The sequence below is a fragment of the Cherax quadricarinatus genome, chromosome 96, assembly GCF_038502225.1.
Source record: "Cherax quadricarinatus isolate ZL_2023a chromosome 96, ASM3850222v1, whole genome shotgun sequence".
NCBI lineage: Eukaryota > Metazoa > Arthropoda > Malacostraca > Decapoda > Parastacidae > Cherax > Cherax quadricarinatus.
The window spans coordinates 4,431,159-4,449,908 of record NC_091387.1 but is presented as its reverse complement, the minus strand read 5'-3'; the positions used below and the strand labels follow the sequence as shown (position 1 = coordinate 4,449,908).

Here is an 18,750-nt window from a genome sequence, read left to right as displayed (position 1 = left end):
GTTGTCAGACCGATTTTCCTCAACCTTTCTTCATAGGACATTCCTCTTAGCTCTGGAACTAACCTTGTTGCAAACCTTTGCGCTTTCTCTAATTTCTTGACGTGTTTGACCAGGTGTGGGTTCCAAACTGGTGCTGCATACTCCAGTATGGGCCTGACGTACACAGTGTATAAAATCTTGAACGATTCCTTACTAAGGTATCGGAACGCTATTCTCAGGTTTGCCAGGCGCCCGTATGCTGCAGCAGTTATCTGGTTAATGTGTGCTTCTGGAGATGTACTCGGTATTATACTCACTCCAAGGTCTTTCTCCTTGAGTGAGGTTTGCAGTCTTTGGCCTCCTAGCCTATACTCTGTCTGCGGTCTTCTTTGCCCTCCTCCGATCTTCATGACGTTGCATTTGGTGGGGTTAAATTCTAGGAGCCAGTTGCTGGACCACACATCCAGCCTGTCCAGGTCTCTTTGTTGACCTGTCAGGTCCGCGTTTGATTTAATTCTCCTCATTAACTTCACGTCATCTGCAAACAGGGACACTTCTGAGTCTAACCCTTCCGTCATGTCGTTCACATATACACATACACACGTGTGTGTGTATGTGACTGTGTATGTGTGTATGTGACTGTATGTGTATGTGACTGTGCGTGTATGTGACTGTGTATGTGACTGTGGGTGTGTATGTGTGTGTATGTGACTGTGTGTGTGTATGTGACTGTGTGTGTGTGTGTGTGTGTGTGACTGTGTGTGTGTGTACTCACCTAGTTGTACTCACCTAGTTGAGGTTGCGGGGGTCGAGTCCAAGCTCCTGGCCCCGCCTCTTCACTGATCGCTACTAGGTCACTCTCCCTGAACCGTGAGCTTTATCATACCTCTGCTTAAAGCTATGTATGGATCCTGCCTCCACTACATCGCTTCCCAAACTATTCCACTTACTGACTACTCTGTGGCTGAAGAAATACTTCCTAACATCCCTGTGATTCATCTGTGTCTTCAGCTTCCAACTGTGTCCCCTTGTTACTGTGTCCAATCTCTGGAACATCCTGTCTTTGTGTGTGTGTGTGTGTGTGTGTGTGTGTGTGTGTGTGTGTGTGTGTGTATATGTGTGAGTATGTGTGTGTGACTGTGTGTGTGAGTGTGTGACTGTGTGTATGTGTGTGTATGTGACTCTGTGTGTGTGTATGTGACTGTGTGTGTGTGTGTGTGTGTGTGTGTGTGTGTGTGTGTGTGTGTGTGTGTGTGTGTGTGTGTATGTGACTGTGTGTGTGACTGTATGTGTATGTGACTGTGTGTGTGTGTGTGTGTGTGTGTGTGTGTGTGTGTGTGTGTGTGTGTGTGTGTATGTGACTGTGTGTGTGTGTGTGTGTGTGTGTGTGTGTGTGTGTGTGTGTGTGTGTGTGTATGTGACTGTGTGTGTGTGACTGTATGTGTATGTGACTGTGTGTGTGTGTGTGTGTGTGTATGTGACTGTGTGTGTGTATGTACTCACTCACCTATTTGTGGTTGCAGGGGTCGAGTCACAGCTCGTGGCCCCGCCTCTTCGCTGATTGCTACTAGGTCCTCTCTCTCCCTGCCCCATGAGCTCTATCATACCTCGCCTTAAAACTATGTATGGTTCCTGCCTCCAATACGTGTGTATGTGACTGTGTGTATGTGTGTGTGTGTGTGTGTGTGTGTGTGTGTGTGTGTGTGTATGTGACTGTGTGTGTGTATGTGTGTACGTGTGTGTGTGTATGTGACTGTGTGAGACTGTGTGTATAACCACAGTCACACGACCAGAAGCTCCAATTACTGATCCATCATATGACTGTCTTACGTAAGCAAGTTCTTCTTTCACTCCCACAACAACAATAATAATAATAATAATAATAATAATAATAATAATAATTATTATTATTATTATTATTGTTATTGTTATTATTATTGCATCTGTCTTGAGCATCCCCACTGGATGCTCAAGACAGATGCAGCTTCCTGTATCAAGTCTTCCTCTGTGTTATGTATCTCATTATTCGTTGTAATTGATGAATAAGACACATGTACAACACCTGGGTGTCTTTATTGATGAATAAGACACATGTACAACACCTGGGTGTCTTTATTGATGAATAAGACACATGTACAACACCTGGGTGACTTTATTGATGAATAAGACACATGTACAACACCTGGGTGTCTTTATTGATGAATAAGACACATGTACAACACCTGGGTGTCTTTATTGATGAATAAGACACGTGTACAACACCTGGGTGTCTTTATTGATGAATAAGACACATGTACAACACCTAGGTGTCTTTATTGATGAATAAGACACGTGTACAACACCTGGGTGTCTTTATTGATGAATAAGACACATGTACAACACCTGGGTGTCTTTATTGATGAATAAGACACATGTACAACACCTGGGTGTCTTTATTGATGAATAAGACACATGTACAACACCTGGGTGTCTTTATTGATGAATAAGACACATGTACAACACCTGGGTGTCTTTATTGATGAATAAGACACATGTACAACACCTGGGTGACTTTATTGATGAATAAGACACATGTACAACACCTGGGTGTCTTTATTGATGAATAAGACACGTGTACAACACCTAGGTGTCTTTATTGATTAATAAGACACATGTACAACACCTGGGTGACTTTATTGATGAATAAGACACATATACAACACCTGGGTGTCATTATTGATGAATAAGACACATGTACAACACCTGGGTGACTTTATTGATGAATAAGACACATGTACAACACCTGGGTGTCTTTATTGATGAATAAGACACCTGTACAACACCTGGGTGTCTTTATTGATGAATAAGACACATGTACAACACCTGGGTGACTTTATTGATGAATAAGACACATGTACAACACCTGGGTGTCTTTATTGATGAATAAGACACCTGTACAACACCTGGGTGTCTTTATTGATGAATAAGACACATGTACAACACCTAGTTGTCTTTATTGATGAATAAGACACATGTACAACACCTGGGTGTCTTTATTGATGAATAAGACACATGTACAACACCTGGGTGTCTTTATTGATGAATAAGACACATGTACAACACCTAGGTGTCTTTGTTGATGAATAAGACACATGTACAACACCTGGGTGTCTTTATTGATGAATAAGACACCTGTACAACACCTGGGTGTCTTTATTGATGAATAAGACACGTGTACAACACCTGGGTGTCTTTATTGATGAATAAGACACCTGTACAACACCTGGGTGTCTTTATTGATGAATAAGACACATGTACAACACCTGGGTGACTTTATTGATGAATAAGACACATGTACAACACCTGGGTGTCTTTATTGATGAATAAGACACTTGTACAACACCTGGGTGACTTTATTGATGAATAAGACAGATGTACAACACCTGGGTGTCTTTATTGATGAATAAGACACATGTACAACACCTGGGTGTCTTTATTGATGAATAAGACACATGTACAACATCTGTGTGTCTTTATTGATGAATAAGACACATGTACAACACCTGGGTGTCTTTATTGATGAATAAGACACATGTACAACACCTGGGTGTCTTTATTGATGAATAAGACACATGTACAACACCTGGGTGTCTTTATTGATGAATAAGACACATGTACAACACCTGGGTGTCTTTATTGATGAATAAGACACATGTACAACACCTGGGTGACTTTATTGATGAATAAGACACATGTACAACACCTGGGTGTCTTTATTGATGAATAAGACACGTGTACAACACCTAGGTGTCTTTATTGATTAATAAGACACATGTACAACACCTGGGTGACTTTATTGATGAATAAGACACATATACAACACCTGGGTGTCTTTATTGATGAATAAGACACATGTACAACACCTGGGTGACTTTATTGATGAATAAGACACATGTACAACACCTGGGTGTCTTTATTGATGAATAAGACACCTGTACAACACCTGGGTGTCTTTATTGATGAATAAGACACATGTACAACACCTGGGTGACTTTATTGATGAATAAGACACATGTACAACACCTGGGTGTCTTTATTGATGAATAAGACACCTGTACAACACCTGGGTGTCTTTATTGATGAATAAGACACATGTACAACACCTAGGTGTCTTTATTGATGAATAAGACACATGTACAACACCTGGGTGTCTTTATTGATGAATAAGACACATGTACAACACCTGGGTGTCTTTATTGATGAATAAGACACATGTACAACACCTAGGTGTCTTTGTTGATGAATAAGACACATGTACAACACCTGGGTGTCTTTATTGATGAATAAGACACCTGTACAACACCTGGGTGTCTTTATTGATGAATAAGACACATGTACAACACCTAGGTGTCTTTATTGATGAATAAGACACATGTACAACACCTGGGTGTCTTTATTGATGAATAAGACATATGTACAACACCTGGGTGTCTTTATTGATGAATAAGACACATGTACAACACCTAGGTGTCTTTGTTGATGAATAAGACACATGTACAACACCTGGGTGTCTTTATTGATGAATAAGACACATGTACAACACCTGGGTGTCTTTATTGATGAATAAGACACATGTACAACACCTGGGTGTCTTTATTGATGAATAAGACACATGTACAACACCTGGGTGTCTTTATTGATGAATAAGACACATGTACAACACCTGGGTGTCTTTGTTGATGAATAAGACACATGTACAACACCTGGGTGTCTTTATTGATGAATAAGACACATGTACAACACCTAGGTGTCTTTGTTGATGAATAAGACACATGTACAACACCTGGGTGTCTTTATTGATGAATAAGACACATGTACAACACCTGGGTGTCTTTATTGATGAATAAGACACATGTACAACACCTGGGTGTCTTTATTGATGAATAAGACACCTGTACACCACCTGGGTGTCTTTATTGATGAATAAGACACATGTACAACACCTAGGTGTCTTTGTTGATGAATAAGACACATGTACAACACCTGGGTGTCTTTATTGATGAATAAGACACATGTACAACACCTGGGTGTCTTTATTGACGAATAAGACACATGTACAACACCTGGGTGTCTTTATTGATGAATAAGACACATGTACAACACCTGGGTGTCTTTATTGATGAATAAGACACATGTACAACACCTGGGTGACTTTATTGATGAATAAGACACATGTACAACACCTGGGTGTCTTTATTGATGAATAAGACACCTGTACAACACCTGGGTGTCTTTATTGATGAATAAGACACATGTACAACACCTAGGTGTCTTTATTGATGAATAAGACACATGTACAACACCTGGGTGTCTTTATTGATGAATAAGACACATGTACAACACCTGGGTGTCTTTATTGATGAATAAGACACATGTACAACACCTGGGTGACTTTATTGATGAATAAGACACATGTACAACACCTGGGTGTCTTTGTTGATGAATAAGACACATGTACAACACCTGGGTGTCTTTATTGATGAATAAGACACATGTACAACACCTGGGTGTCTTTATTGATGAATAAGACACATGTACAACACCTAGGTGTCTTTATTGATGAATAAGACACATGTACAACACCTGGGTGTCTTTATTGATGAATAAGACACCTGTACAACACCTGGGTGACTTTATTGATGAATAAGACACATGTACAACACCTGGGTGACTTTATTGATGAATAAGACACATGTACAACACCTGGGTGACTTTATTGATGAATAAGACACATGTACAACACCTGGGTGACTTTATTGATGAATAAGACACATGTACAACACCTGGGTGTCTTTATTGATGAATAAGACACCTGTACAACACCTGGGTGTCTTTATTGATGAATAAGACACATGTACAACACCTGGGTGACTTTATTGATGAATAAGACACATGTACAACACCTGGGTGTCTTTATTGATGAATAAGACACCTGTACAACACCTGGGTGTCTTTATTGATGAATAAGACACATGTACAACACCTAGGTGTCTTTATTGATGAATAAGACACATGTACAACACCTGGGTGTCTTTATTGATGAATAAGACACATGTACAACACCTGGGTGTCTTTATTGATGAATAAGACACATGTACAACACCTAGGTGTCTTTGTTGATGAATAAGACACATGTACAACACCTGGGTGTCTTTATTGATGAATAAGACACATGTACAACACCTGGGTGTCTTTATTGATGAATAAGACACATGTACAACACCTAGGTGTCTTTATTGATGAATAAGACACATGTACAACACCTGGGTGTCTTTATTGATGAATAAGACACATGTACAACACCTGGATGTCTTTATTGATGAATAAGACACATGTACAACACCTAGGTGTCTTTGTTGATGAATAAGACACATGTACAACACCTGGGTGTCTTTATTGATGAATAAGACACATGTACAACACCTGGGTGTCTTTATTGATGAATAAGACACATGTACAACACCTGGGTGTCTTTATTGATGAATAAGACACATGTACAACACCTGGGTGTCTTTATTGATGAATAAGACACATGTACAACACCTGGGTGTCTTTGTTGATGAATAAGACACATGTACAACACCTGGGTGTCTTTATTGATGAATAAGACACATGTACAACACCTAGGTGTCTTTGTTGATGAATAAGACACATGTACAACACCTGGGTGTCTTTATTGATGAATAAGACACATGTACAACACCTGGGTGTCTTTATTGATGAATAAGACACATGCACAACACCTGGGTGTCTTTATTGATGAATAAGACACCTGTACACCACCTGGGTGTCTTTATTGATGAATAAGACACATGTACAACACCTAGGTGTCTTTGTTGATGAATAAGATACATGTACAACACCTGGGTGTCTTTATTGATGAATAAGACACATGTACAACACCTGGGTGTCTTTATTGATGAATAAGACACATGTACAACACCTGGGTGTCTTTATTGATGAATAAGACACATGTACAACACCTGGGTGTCTTTATTGATGAATAAGACACATGTACAACACCTGGGTGACTTTATTGATGAATAAGACACATGTACAACATTTGGGTGTCTTTATTGATGAATAAGACACCTGTACAACACCTGGGTGTCTTTATTGATGAATAAGACACATGTACAACACCTAGGTGTCTTTATTGATGAATAAGACACATGTACAACACCTGGGTGTCTTTATTGATGAATAAGACACATGTACAACACCTGGGTGTCTTTATTGATGAATAAGACACATGTACAACACCTGGGTGACTTTATTGATGAATAAGACACATGTACAACACCTGGGTGTCTTTGTTGATGAATAAGACACATGTACAACACCTGGGTGTCTTTATTGATGAATAAGACACATGTACAACACCTGGGTGTCTTTATTGATGAATAAGACACATGTACAACACCTGGGTGACTTTATTGATGAATAAGACACATGTACAACACCTGGGTGTCTTTATTGATGAATAAGACACATGTACAACACCTGGGTGACTTTATTGATGAATAAGACACATGTACAACACCTGGGTGTCTTTATTGATGAATAAGACACCTGTACAACACCTGGGTGTCTTTATTGATGAATAAGACACATGTACAACACCTAGGTGTCTTTATTGATGAATAAGACACATGTACAACACCTGGGTGTCTTTATTGATGAATAAGACACATGTACAACACCTGGGTGTCTTTATTGATGAATAAGACACATGTACAACACCTGGGTGACTTTATTGATGAATAAGACACATGTACAACACCTGGGTGTCTTTGTTGATGAATAAGACACATGTACAACACCTGGGTGTCTTTATTGATGAATAAGACACATGTACAACACCTGGGTGTCTTTATTGATGAATAAGACACATGTACAACACCTAGGTGTCTTTATTGATGAATAAGACACATGTACAACACCTGGGTGTCTTTATTGATGAATAAGACACCTGTACAACACCTGGGTGACTTTATTGATGAATAAGACACATGTACAACACCTGGGTGACTTTATTGATGAATAAGACACATGTACAACACCTGGGTGACTTTATTGATGAATAAGACACATGTACAACACCTGGGTGACTTTATTGATGAATAAGACACATGTACAACACCTGGGTGTCTTTATTGATGAATAAGACACCTGTACAACACCTGGGTGTCTTTATTGATGAATAAGACACATGTACAACACCTGGGTGACTTTATTGATGAATAAGACACATGTACAACACCTGGGTGTCTTTATTGATGAATAAGACACCTGTACAACACCTGGGTGTCTTTATTGATGAATAAGACACATGTACAACACCTAGGTGTCTTTATTGATGAATAAGACACATGTACAACACCTGGGTGTCTTTATTGATGAATAAGACACATGTACAACACCTGGGTGTCTTTATTGATGAATAAGACACATGTACAACACCTAGGTGTCTTTGTTGATGAATAAGACACATGTACAACACCTGGGTGTCTTTATTGATGAATAAGACACCTGTACAACACCTGGGTGTCTTTATTGATGAATAAGACACATGTACAACACCTAGGTGTCTTTATTGATGAATAAGACACATGTACAACACCTGGGTGTCTTTATTGATGAATAAGACACATGTACAACACCTGGGTGTCTTTATTGATGAATAAGACACATGTACAACACCTGGGTGTCTTTGTTGATGAATAAGACACATGTACAACACCTGGGTGTCTTTATTGATGAATAAGACACATGTACAACACCTAGGTGTCTTTGTTGATGAATAAGACACATGTACAACACATGGGTGTCTTTATTGATGAATAAGACACATGTACAACACCTGGGTGTCTTTATTGATGAATAAGACACATGTACAACACCTGGGTGTCTTTATTGATGAATAAGACACCTGTACACCACCTGGGTGTCTTTATTGATGAATAAGACACATTTACAACACCTAGGTGTCTTTGTTGATGAATAAGACACATGTACAACACCTGGGTGTCTTTATTGATGAATAAGACACATGTACAACACCTGGGTGTCTTTATTGATGAATAAGACACATGTACAACACCTGGGTGTCTTTATTGATGAATAAGACACATGTACAACACCTGGGTGTCTTTATTGATGAATAAGACACATGTACAACACCTGGGTGACTTTATTGATGAATAAGACACATGTACAACACCTAGGTGTCTTTATTGATGAATAAGACACATGTACAACACCTGGGTGTCTTTATTGATGAATAAGACACATGTACAACACCTGGGTGTCTTTATTGATGAATAAGACACATGTACAACACCTGGGTGACTTTATTGATGAATAAGACACATGTACAACACCTGGGTGTCTTTGTTGATGAATAAGACACATGTACAACACCTGGGTGTCTTTATTGATGAATAAGACACATGTACAACACCTGGGTGTCTTTATTGATGAATAAGACACATGTACAACACCTAGGTGTCTTTATTGATGAATAAGACACATGTACAACACCTGGGTGTCTTTATTGATGAATAAGACACCTGTACAACACCTGGGTGACTTTATTGATGAATAAGACACATGTACAACACCTGGGTGACTTTATTGATGAATAAGACACATGTACAACACCTGGGTGTCTTTATTGATGAATAAGACACATGTACAACACCTGGGTGTCTTTATTGATGAATAAGACACCTGTACAACACCTGGGTGACTTTATTGATGAATAAGACACATGTACAACACCTGGGTGACTTTATTGATGAATAATACACATGTACAACACCTGGGTGTCTTTATTGATGAATAAGACACATGTACAACACCTGGGTGACTTTATTGATGAATAAGACACATGTACAACACCTGGGTAGATATAATTATAGGAAGGTGAGAGGGAGACAGATAGATATGTAAGATAATATAATAATAATAATAATAATAATAATAATAATAATAATAATAATAATATTTGTGTCCTCGCTACAGAGTATTTGTGAACCGCAGTCTACACCTCCAGAAGATACACTTCTATGGCTTTGATATGGACTACACCCTGGCAGGTAAGACTACACCCTGGCAGGTAAGATTACACCCTGGCAGGTAATATTACACCCTGGCAGGTAAGACTACACCCTGGCAGGTAATATTACACCCTGGCAGGTAATATTACACCCTGGCAGGTAAGACTACACCCTGGCAGGTAAGATTACGCCCTGGCAGGTAAGATTACACCCTGGCAGGTAAGACTACACCCTGGCAGGTAAGATTACGCCCTGGCAGGTAAGATTACACCCTGGCAGGTAAGACTACACCCTGGCAGGTAAGACTACACCCTGGCAGGTAAGATAACACCCTGGCAGGTAATATTACACCCTGGCAGGTAAGACTACACCCTGGCAGGTAATATTACACCCTGGCAGGTAAGATTACACCCTGGCAGGTAGGACTACACCCTGGCAGGTAAGATTACGCCCTGGCAGGTAACACTACACCCTGGCAGGTAAGATTACACCCTGGCAGGTAAGACTACACCCTGGCAGGTAACACTACACCCTGGCAGGTAAGACTACACCCTGGCAGGTAAGATTACGCCCTGGCAGGTAAGATTACACCCTGGCAGGTAAGACTACACCCTGGCAGGTAACACTACACCCTGGCAGGTAACACTACACCCTGGCAGGTAAGATTACACCCTGGCAGGTAAGATTACACCCTGGCAGGTAAGACTACACCCTGGCAGGTAAGATTACACCCTGGCAGGTAACACTACACCCTGGCAGGTAAGATTACACCCTGGCAGGTAAGATTACACCCTGGCAGGTAAGACTACACCCTGGCAGGTAAGATTACACCCTGGCAGGTAATATTACACCCTGGCAGGGAAGACTACACCCTGGCAGGTAATATTACACCCTGGCAGGTAAGATTACACCCTGGCAGGTAAGACTACACCCTGGCAGGTAAGATTACGCCCTGGCAGGTAACACTACACCCTGGCAGGTAAGATTACACCCTGGCAGGTAAGACTACACCCTGGCAGGTAAGATTACGCCCTGGCAGGTAAGATTACACCCTGGCAGGTAAGACTACACCCTGGCAGGTAAGATTACGCCCTGGCAGGTAACACTACATCCTGGCAGGTAAGATTACACCCTGGCAGGTAAGACTACACCCTGGCAGGTAAGATTACACCCTGGCAGGTAATATTACACCCTGGCAGGTAAGACTACACCCTGGCAGGTAATATTACACCCTGGCAGGTAAGATTACACCCTGGCAGGTAAGACTACACCCTGGCAGGTAAGATTACACCCTGGCAGGTAACACTACACCCTGGCAGGTAAGATTACACCCTGGCAGGTAAGACTACACCCTGGCAGGTAACACTACACCCTGGCAGGTAAGACTACACCCTGGCAGGTAAGATTACGCCCTGGCAGGTAAGATTACACCCTGGCAGGTAAGACTACACCCTGGCAGGTAACACTACACCCTGGCAGGTAACACTACACCCTGGCAGGTAACACTACACCCTGGCAGGTAAGATTACACCCTGGCAGGTAAGATTACACCCTGGCAGGTAAGACTACACCCTGGCAGGTAAGATTACACCCTGGCAGGTAACACTACACCCTGGCAGGTAAGATTACACCCTGGCAGGTAAGATTACACCCTGGCAGGTAAGACTACACCCTGGCAGGTAAGATTACACCCTGGCAGGTAACACTACACCCTGGCAGGTAAGATTACACCCTGACAGGTAAGATTACACCCTGGCAGGTAAGATTACACCCTGACAGGTAAGATTACACCCTGGCAGGTAAGATTACACCCTGGCAGGTAAGATTGCACCCTGGCAGGTAAGATTACACCCTGGCAGGTAAGATTACACCCTGGCAGGTAAGATTACACCCTGGCAGGTAAGATCACACCCTGGCAGGTAAGATCACACCCTGGCAGGTAAGATCACACCCTGGCAGGTAAGATTACACCCTGGCAGGTAGGATTACACCCTGGCAGGTAGGATTACACCCTGGCAGGTAAGATTACACCCTGGCAGGTAAGATTACACCCTGGCAGGTAAGATTACACCCTGGCAGGTAAGATTACACCCTGGCAGGTAAGATTACACCCTGGCAGGTAAGATTACACCCTGGCAGGTAAGATTACACCCTGGCAGGTAAGATCACACCCTGGCAGGTAACAACACAATGGCAGGTAACATTACACCATAGCAGGTAAGATTTCACCCTGGCAGGTAAGACTACACCCTGGCAGGTAAGATCACACCCTGGCAGGTAAGACTACACCCTGGCAGGTAAGATCACACCCTGGCAGGTAAGACTACACCCTGGCAGGTAAGACTACACCCTGGCAGGTAAGATTACACCCTGGCAGGTAAGACTACACCCTGGCAGGTAAGACTACACCCTGGCAGGTAAGATTACACCCTTATCAGATAAGATTACACCCTGGCAGGTAAGACTACACCCTGGCAGGTAAGACTACACCCTGGCAGGTAAGATTACACCCTGGCAGGTAAGATTACACCCTGGCAGGTAAGACTACACCCTGGCAGGTAAGATTACACCCTGGCAGGTAAGACTACACCATGGCAGGTAAGATTACACCCTGGCAGGTAAGATTACACCCTGGCAGGTAAGATCACACCCTGGCAGGTAAGATTACACCCTGGCAGGTAAGATTACACCCTGGCAGGTAAGACTACACCCTGGCAGGTAAGACTACACCCTGGCAGGTAACACTACACCCTGGCAGGTAAGATTACACCATGGCAGGTAAGATTACACCCTGGCAGGTAAGATTACACCCTGTCAGGTAAGATTACACCCTGTCAGGTAAGACTACACCCTGGCAGGTAAGACTACACCCTGGCAGGTAAGACTACACCCTGGCAGGTAAGACTACACTCTGGCAGGTAAGACTACACTCTGGCAGGTAACACTACACCCTGGTAGGTAAGATTACACCCTGGCAGGTAAGACTACACCCTGGCAAGTAACACTACACCCTGGCAGGCAAGACTACACCCTGGCAGGTAAGACTACACCCTGGCAGGTAAGATTTCACCCTGGCAGGTAAGACTACACCCTGGCAGGTAAGACTACACCCTGGCAGGTAACACTACACCCTGGCAGGTAACACTACACCCTGACAGGTAACACTACACCCTGGCAGGTAACACTACACCCTGACAGGTAACACTACACCCTGGGAGGTAACACTACACCCTGGCAGGTAACACTACACCCTAGCAGGTAACACTACATCGTGGCAGGTAACACTACACCCTGACAGGTAACACTACACCCTGGCAGGTAACACTACACCCTGGGAGAGCCTCTTACCCCTGGGAGAGCCTCTTGCCCCTGGGGGAACCTCTTGCCCCTTGGGGAGCCTCTCGTCCCTGGGAGAGCCTCTTGCCCCTGGGAGAGCCTCTTACCCCTGGGAGAGCCTCTTGCCCCTGGGAGAGCCTCTTGCCCCTGGGAGAGCCTCTTGCCCCTGGGAGAGCCTCTTGCCCCTGGGAGAGCCTCTTGCCCCTGGGGGAACCTCTTGCCCCTTGGGGAGCCTCTTGTCTCTGGGAGAGCTTTTTGCCCCTTGGAGAGCCTCTTGCCCCTTGGAGAGCCTCTTGCCCCTGGGAGAGCCTCTTGCCCCTGGGAGAGCTTCTTTCGACCTGGGAGAGCATCTTGCCCCTGGCAGATCTTCTTTCGACCTGGGAGAGCATCTTGCCCCTGGGAGAGCATCTTGCCCCTGGGAGAGCTTCTTTCCACCTGGGGGAGCCTCTTACCCAAGGGGAGGTCAGTTTAACTGCCCTTTTGTAGTTATGCTAATTAGGTGCTGCCTTCCATCAAAGTCTATGTGGTGCTGCCCTCCATCATGACCTACATGTAGGTGTAGTGTGGTGCTGCCTTCCATCATGACCTACATGTAGGTGTAGTGTGGTGCTGCCTTCCATCATGACCTACATGTAGGTGTAGTGTGGTGCTGCCTTCCATCATGACCTACATGTAGGTGTAGTGTGGTGCTGCCTTCCATCATGACCTACATGTAGGTGTAGTGTGGTGCTGCCTTCCATCATGACCTACATGTAGGTGTAGTGTGGTGCTGCCTTCCATCATGACCTACATGTAGGTGTAGTGTGGTGCTGCCCTCCATCACGACCTACATGTAGGTGTAGTGTGGTGCTGCCCTCCATCACGACCTACATGTAGGTGTAGTGTGGTGCCTGCCCTCCATCACGACCTACATGTAGGTGTAGTGTGGTGCTGCCCTCCATCACGACCTACATGTAGGTGTAGTGTGGTGCTGCCCTCCATCATGACCTACATGTAGGTGTAGTGTGGTCCTGCCCTCCATCATGACCTACATGTAGGTGTAGTGTGGTGCTGCCTTCCATCACGACCTACATGTAGGTGTAGTGTGGTGCTGCCTTCCATCACGACCTACATGTAGGTGTAGTGTGGTGCTGCCTTCCATCACGACCTACATGTAGGTGTAGTGTGGTGCTGCCCTCCATCACGACCTACATGTAGGTGTAGTGTGGTGCTGCCCTCCATCACGACCTACATGTAGGTGTAGTGTGGTGCTGCCCTCCATCATGACCTACATGTAGGTGTAGTGTGGTGCTGCCCTCCATCACGACCTACATGTAGGTGTAGTGTGGTGCTGCCCTCCATCATGACCTACATGTAGGTGTAGTGTGGTGCTGCCCTCCATCACGACCTACATGTAGGTGTAGTGTGGTGCTGCCTTCCATCACGACCTACATGTAGGTGTAGTGTGGTGCTGCCCTCCATCACGACCTACATGTAGGTGTAGTGTGGTGCTGCCCTCCATCACGACCTACATGTAGGTGTAGTGTGGTGCTGCCCTCCATCACGACCTACATGTAGGTGTAGTGTGGTGCTGCCCTCCATCACGACCTACATGTAGGTGTAGTGTGGTGCTGCCTTCCATCATGACCTACATGTAGGTGTAGTGTGGTGCTGCCCTCCATCACGACCTACATGTAGGTGTAGTGTGGTGCTGCCTTCCATCACGACCTACATGTAGGTGTAGCGTGGTGCTGCCTTCCATCATGACCTACATGTAGGTGTAGTGTGGTGCTGCCTTCCATCACGACCTACATGTAGGTGTAGTGTGGTGCTGCCTTCCATCATGACCTACATGTGGGTGTAGTGTGGTGCTGCCCTCCATCATGACCTACATGTAGGTGTAGTGTGGTGCTGCCCTCCATCACGACCTACATGTAGGTGTAGTGTGGTGCTGCCCTCCATCATGACCTACATGTAGGTGTAGTGTGGTGCTGCCCTCCATCATGACCTACATGTAGGTGTAGTGTGGTGCTGCCCTCCATCATGACCTACATGTAGGTGTAGTGTGGTGCTGCCTTCCATCATGACCTACATGTAGGTGTAGTGTGGTGCTGCCCTCCACGACCTACATGTAGGTGTAGTGTGGTGCTGCCTTCCATCACGACCTACATGTAGGTGAAGTGTGGTGCTGCCTTCCATCATGACCTACATGTAGGTGTAGTGTGGTGCTGCCTTCCATCACGACCTACATGTAGGTGTAGTGTGGTGCTGCCTTCCATCATGACCTACATGTAGGTGTAGTGTGGTGCTGCCTTCCATCATGACCTACATGTAGGTGTAGTGTGGTGCTGCCCTCCATCATGACCTACATGTAGGTGTAGTGTGGTGCTGCCCTCCATCATGACCTACATGTAGGTGTAGTGTGGTGCTGCCCTCCATCACGACCTACATGTAGGTGTAGTGTGGTGCTGCCTTCCATCATGACCTACATGTAGGTGTAGTGTGGTGCTGCCCTCCATCACGACCTACATGTAGGTGTAGTGTGGTGCTGCCCTCCATCATGACCTACATGTAGGTGTAGTGTGGTGCTGCCCTCCATCACGACCTACATGTAGGTGTAGTGTGGTGCTGCCCTCCATCATGACCTACATGTAGGTGTAGTGTGGTGCTGCCTTCCATCATGACCTACATGTAGGTGTAGTGTGGTGCTGCCCTCCATCATGACCTACATGTAGGTGTAGTGTGGTGCTGCCCTCCATCACAACCTACATGTAGGTGTAGTGTGGTGCTGCCTTCCATCACGACCTACATGTAGGTGTAGTGTGGTGCTGCCCTCCATCACGACCTACATGTAGGTGTAGTGTGGTGCCTGCCTTCCATCACAACCTACATGTAGGTGTAGTGTGGTGCTGCCCTCCATCACGACCTACATGTATCTGTAGGTCTGGAACTGACCAAGTAAGCCAGTGACAGGTTCTGTCTCTGACTTGCTTGGTCAGTTCCAGCACCATGTGAATATGATAATGGTATACAATACTGACAAATCGATAAGCAAGACACGTGTGTGACAGGTGTCTTTATTCTGAAACGTTTCCCCCACATAGTAGACTTCTTCAGTCTATTCCGAGGCAGCAGAAGCAGTTGAGATGTAAAGACAGTGTGATCAGTCCATGACTGAGGTAGTCAGTCCCTCAGTCTGGACATTGTTCCAGACTATGAAGCAATACTCTACGTTTTCAAGTGTGATGGACTGATTACATCGTCTTGACATCTCTACTGATGGACTGATTACATCGTCTTGACATCTCTACTGCTTTACTGATTACATCATTATATTTTTACTGCTTTATTCCGAAATGTGTCGCCTACACAGTAGGTGAAAACGTTTCTGAATAAAGTTACCTAACTGTTGCACGTGTCCCTCACCAGCTAAAGGTGCATTTTGATGTGTGATGGATGGGCACTCTTAGTGCTGTTTTGGAGGGTAACCTTTGCTCATTATCTTGAGTGTGATTCAACTCATGCTTCAAGGATCAAGATGTTTACTTGCGGAGCAGGTAACAAGCATTATTACTATTGAGGACTCTTTGTGTTAACAAGTGAGCCTCTTGTGTTTACTGGCAGCTCTAGTAATACTACTCACCTGATAACTATCTGTTTGGGTCCTGTTGCTCTATCGATAGCGCACTCACCTCACACACTTTGGTCCAAGGGTTGATCCCTGGTACGGTTGGTAGCATTAAGATATGTTTCCTTAAGACACCTGCAGTCCAATGTTCACCTAGCAGTAAAATGGGTAGCAGGATGTTAGTGGACTGGTTTGAGTCACATCCTAGGGACAAAATTGACATAATTTGCCCGAAATACTCGGCATATTCAGAAGATCTCGCCTTCAAAGACCTCAACAATAGGATGGATAATGAGAACCTTCAAAACTAGGGACACCAAGCCCATGATGATTCTCTCCGAATTGCTTGTGCTCTCTAACTTGGAATACTGCTGTACACTAACTGTCCCCTTCAAGGCTGGCAACATTGCAGACCTGGAGAGTGTACAAAGAACTTTCACGGTACACATAAGTACGATAAGACACCTAAACTACTGGGAATGGTTGAAGGTCCTTGATCTGTATTCCCTCGAATGCAGGTGAGAGATACAACATGGTAATATACACTTGGAAGGTCCTGGAGGGATTGGTACCAAACTTACACACGAAAATCACTGCCTATGAAAGCCAAAGACTCGGCAGGAGATGCAACATTTCCCCGATGAAAAGCAGGGGCACCACGAATACACTGAGAGACAACACAATAAGTGTCCGGGGCCCAAGACTGTTCAATTGCCTCCCAGCATACATAAGGGGGATTACCAATAGACCCCTGACTGTCTTCAAGAAGACACTGGACAAGCACCTAAAGTCAGTACCTGACCAACCGGGCTGTGGTTTGTACATCAGCTTGCATGTGGCCAGCAGTAACAGCCTGGTTGATCAGACCCTGATCCACCATGAGGCCTGGTCTCAGACTGTGCCGTGGGGGCGTTGACCCCCGAAACCCTCTCCAGGTAAACTCCAGGTAATATCAAGGGGCTTTCTATTTAGTAATATGTCATTGATGTCAGCTAGGCCTGTATACCTTATACATATACAGTGGACCCCCGGTTTACAATCAGCTCCCAATGCGACCAATTATGTAAGTGTATTTATGTAAGTGCATTTGTATGTGTATGTTTGGGGGTCTGAAATGGACTAATCTAATTCACAATATTCCTTATGGGAACAAATTCGGTCAGTACTGGCACCTGAACGTATTTCTGGAATGAAATAATATCGTAAACCGAGGGTCCACTGTATTTGTAAAAATAAAGATTATTATTATTATTATTATTATTATAACTAGTTTGCTGTCTACTCATATTCCCAATACACACTGTTGGCCTTGGTTCAATATTCTTTTTTACCAGCCTGTGGTCAACAAACTCTCAGAATGATAAGCCTGTCTCCGTGCATGGTTCAAGGCCATGTAGTCTTGCTGATGTGTGGTACTTGCCAGGATATCTGGGTATGAAAGGCCAGTTGCTGAGGTTATGACTGTTATATCAAGCTTGTTCTGTCAGACGTCTGTCTTAAAATGACTTCCCAGGCCACATCTTTTCATGTGTATTTGGGTAGTGGGTAACCTGGTGGGTCCTGTAGTTCAGCAGAAACTTGTATGTAGTTTGAGAGTGTTTAGTTGAGGCTAGAGTATATATGTCGTGCCGAATAGGTAAAACTGGTCAATTAGCAAGAACACATTTAAAATTAAGTCCTTTCTAAAATTTTCTCTTATACGTTTAAACACATATTTTTCATTTATGT

The 18,750-nt window shown here is 44.1% G+C and overlaps 1 protein-coding gene across 10 annotated transcripts in view; it reads left to right on the top strand.

Moving 5' to 3' along the window:
* Positions 1–18,750, top strand: part of Nt5b (5' nucleotidase B) — a 226,901-nt gene that overhangs the window by 145,293 nt on the left and 62,858 nt on the right. For 9 of the 10 annotated variants that reach the window (XM_053795598.2, XM_070105030.1, XM_070105027.1 and 6 more), the window contains one exon: positions 10,045–10,118. In XM_053795598.2, the coding sequence (XP_053651573.2) occupies positions 10,045–10,118 (74 nt within the window). Of the gene's footprint in view, positions 1–10,044; positions 10,119–10,507; positions 10,519–18,750 lie in introns of those variants that run through there. The other variant, XM_070105036.1, reaches the window with a different exon arrangement.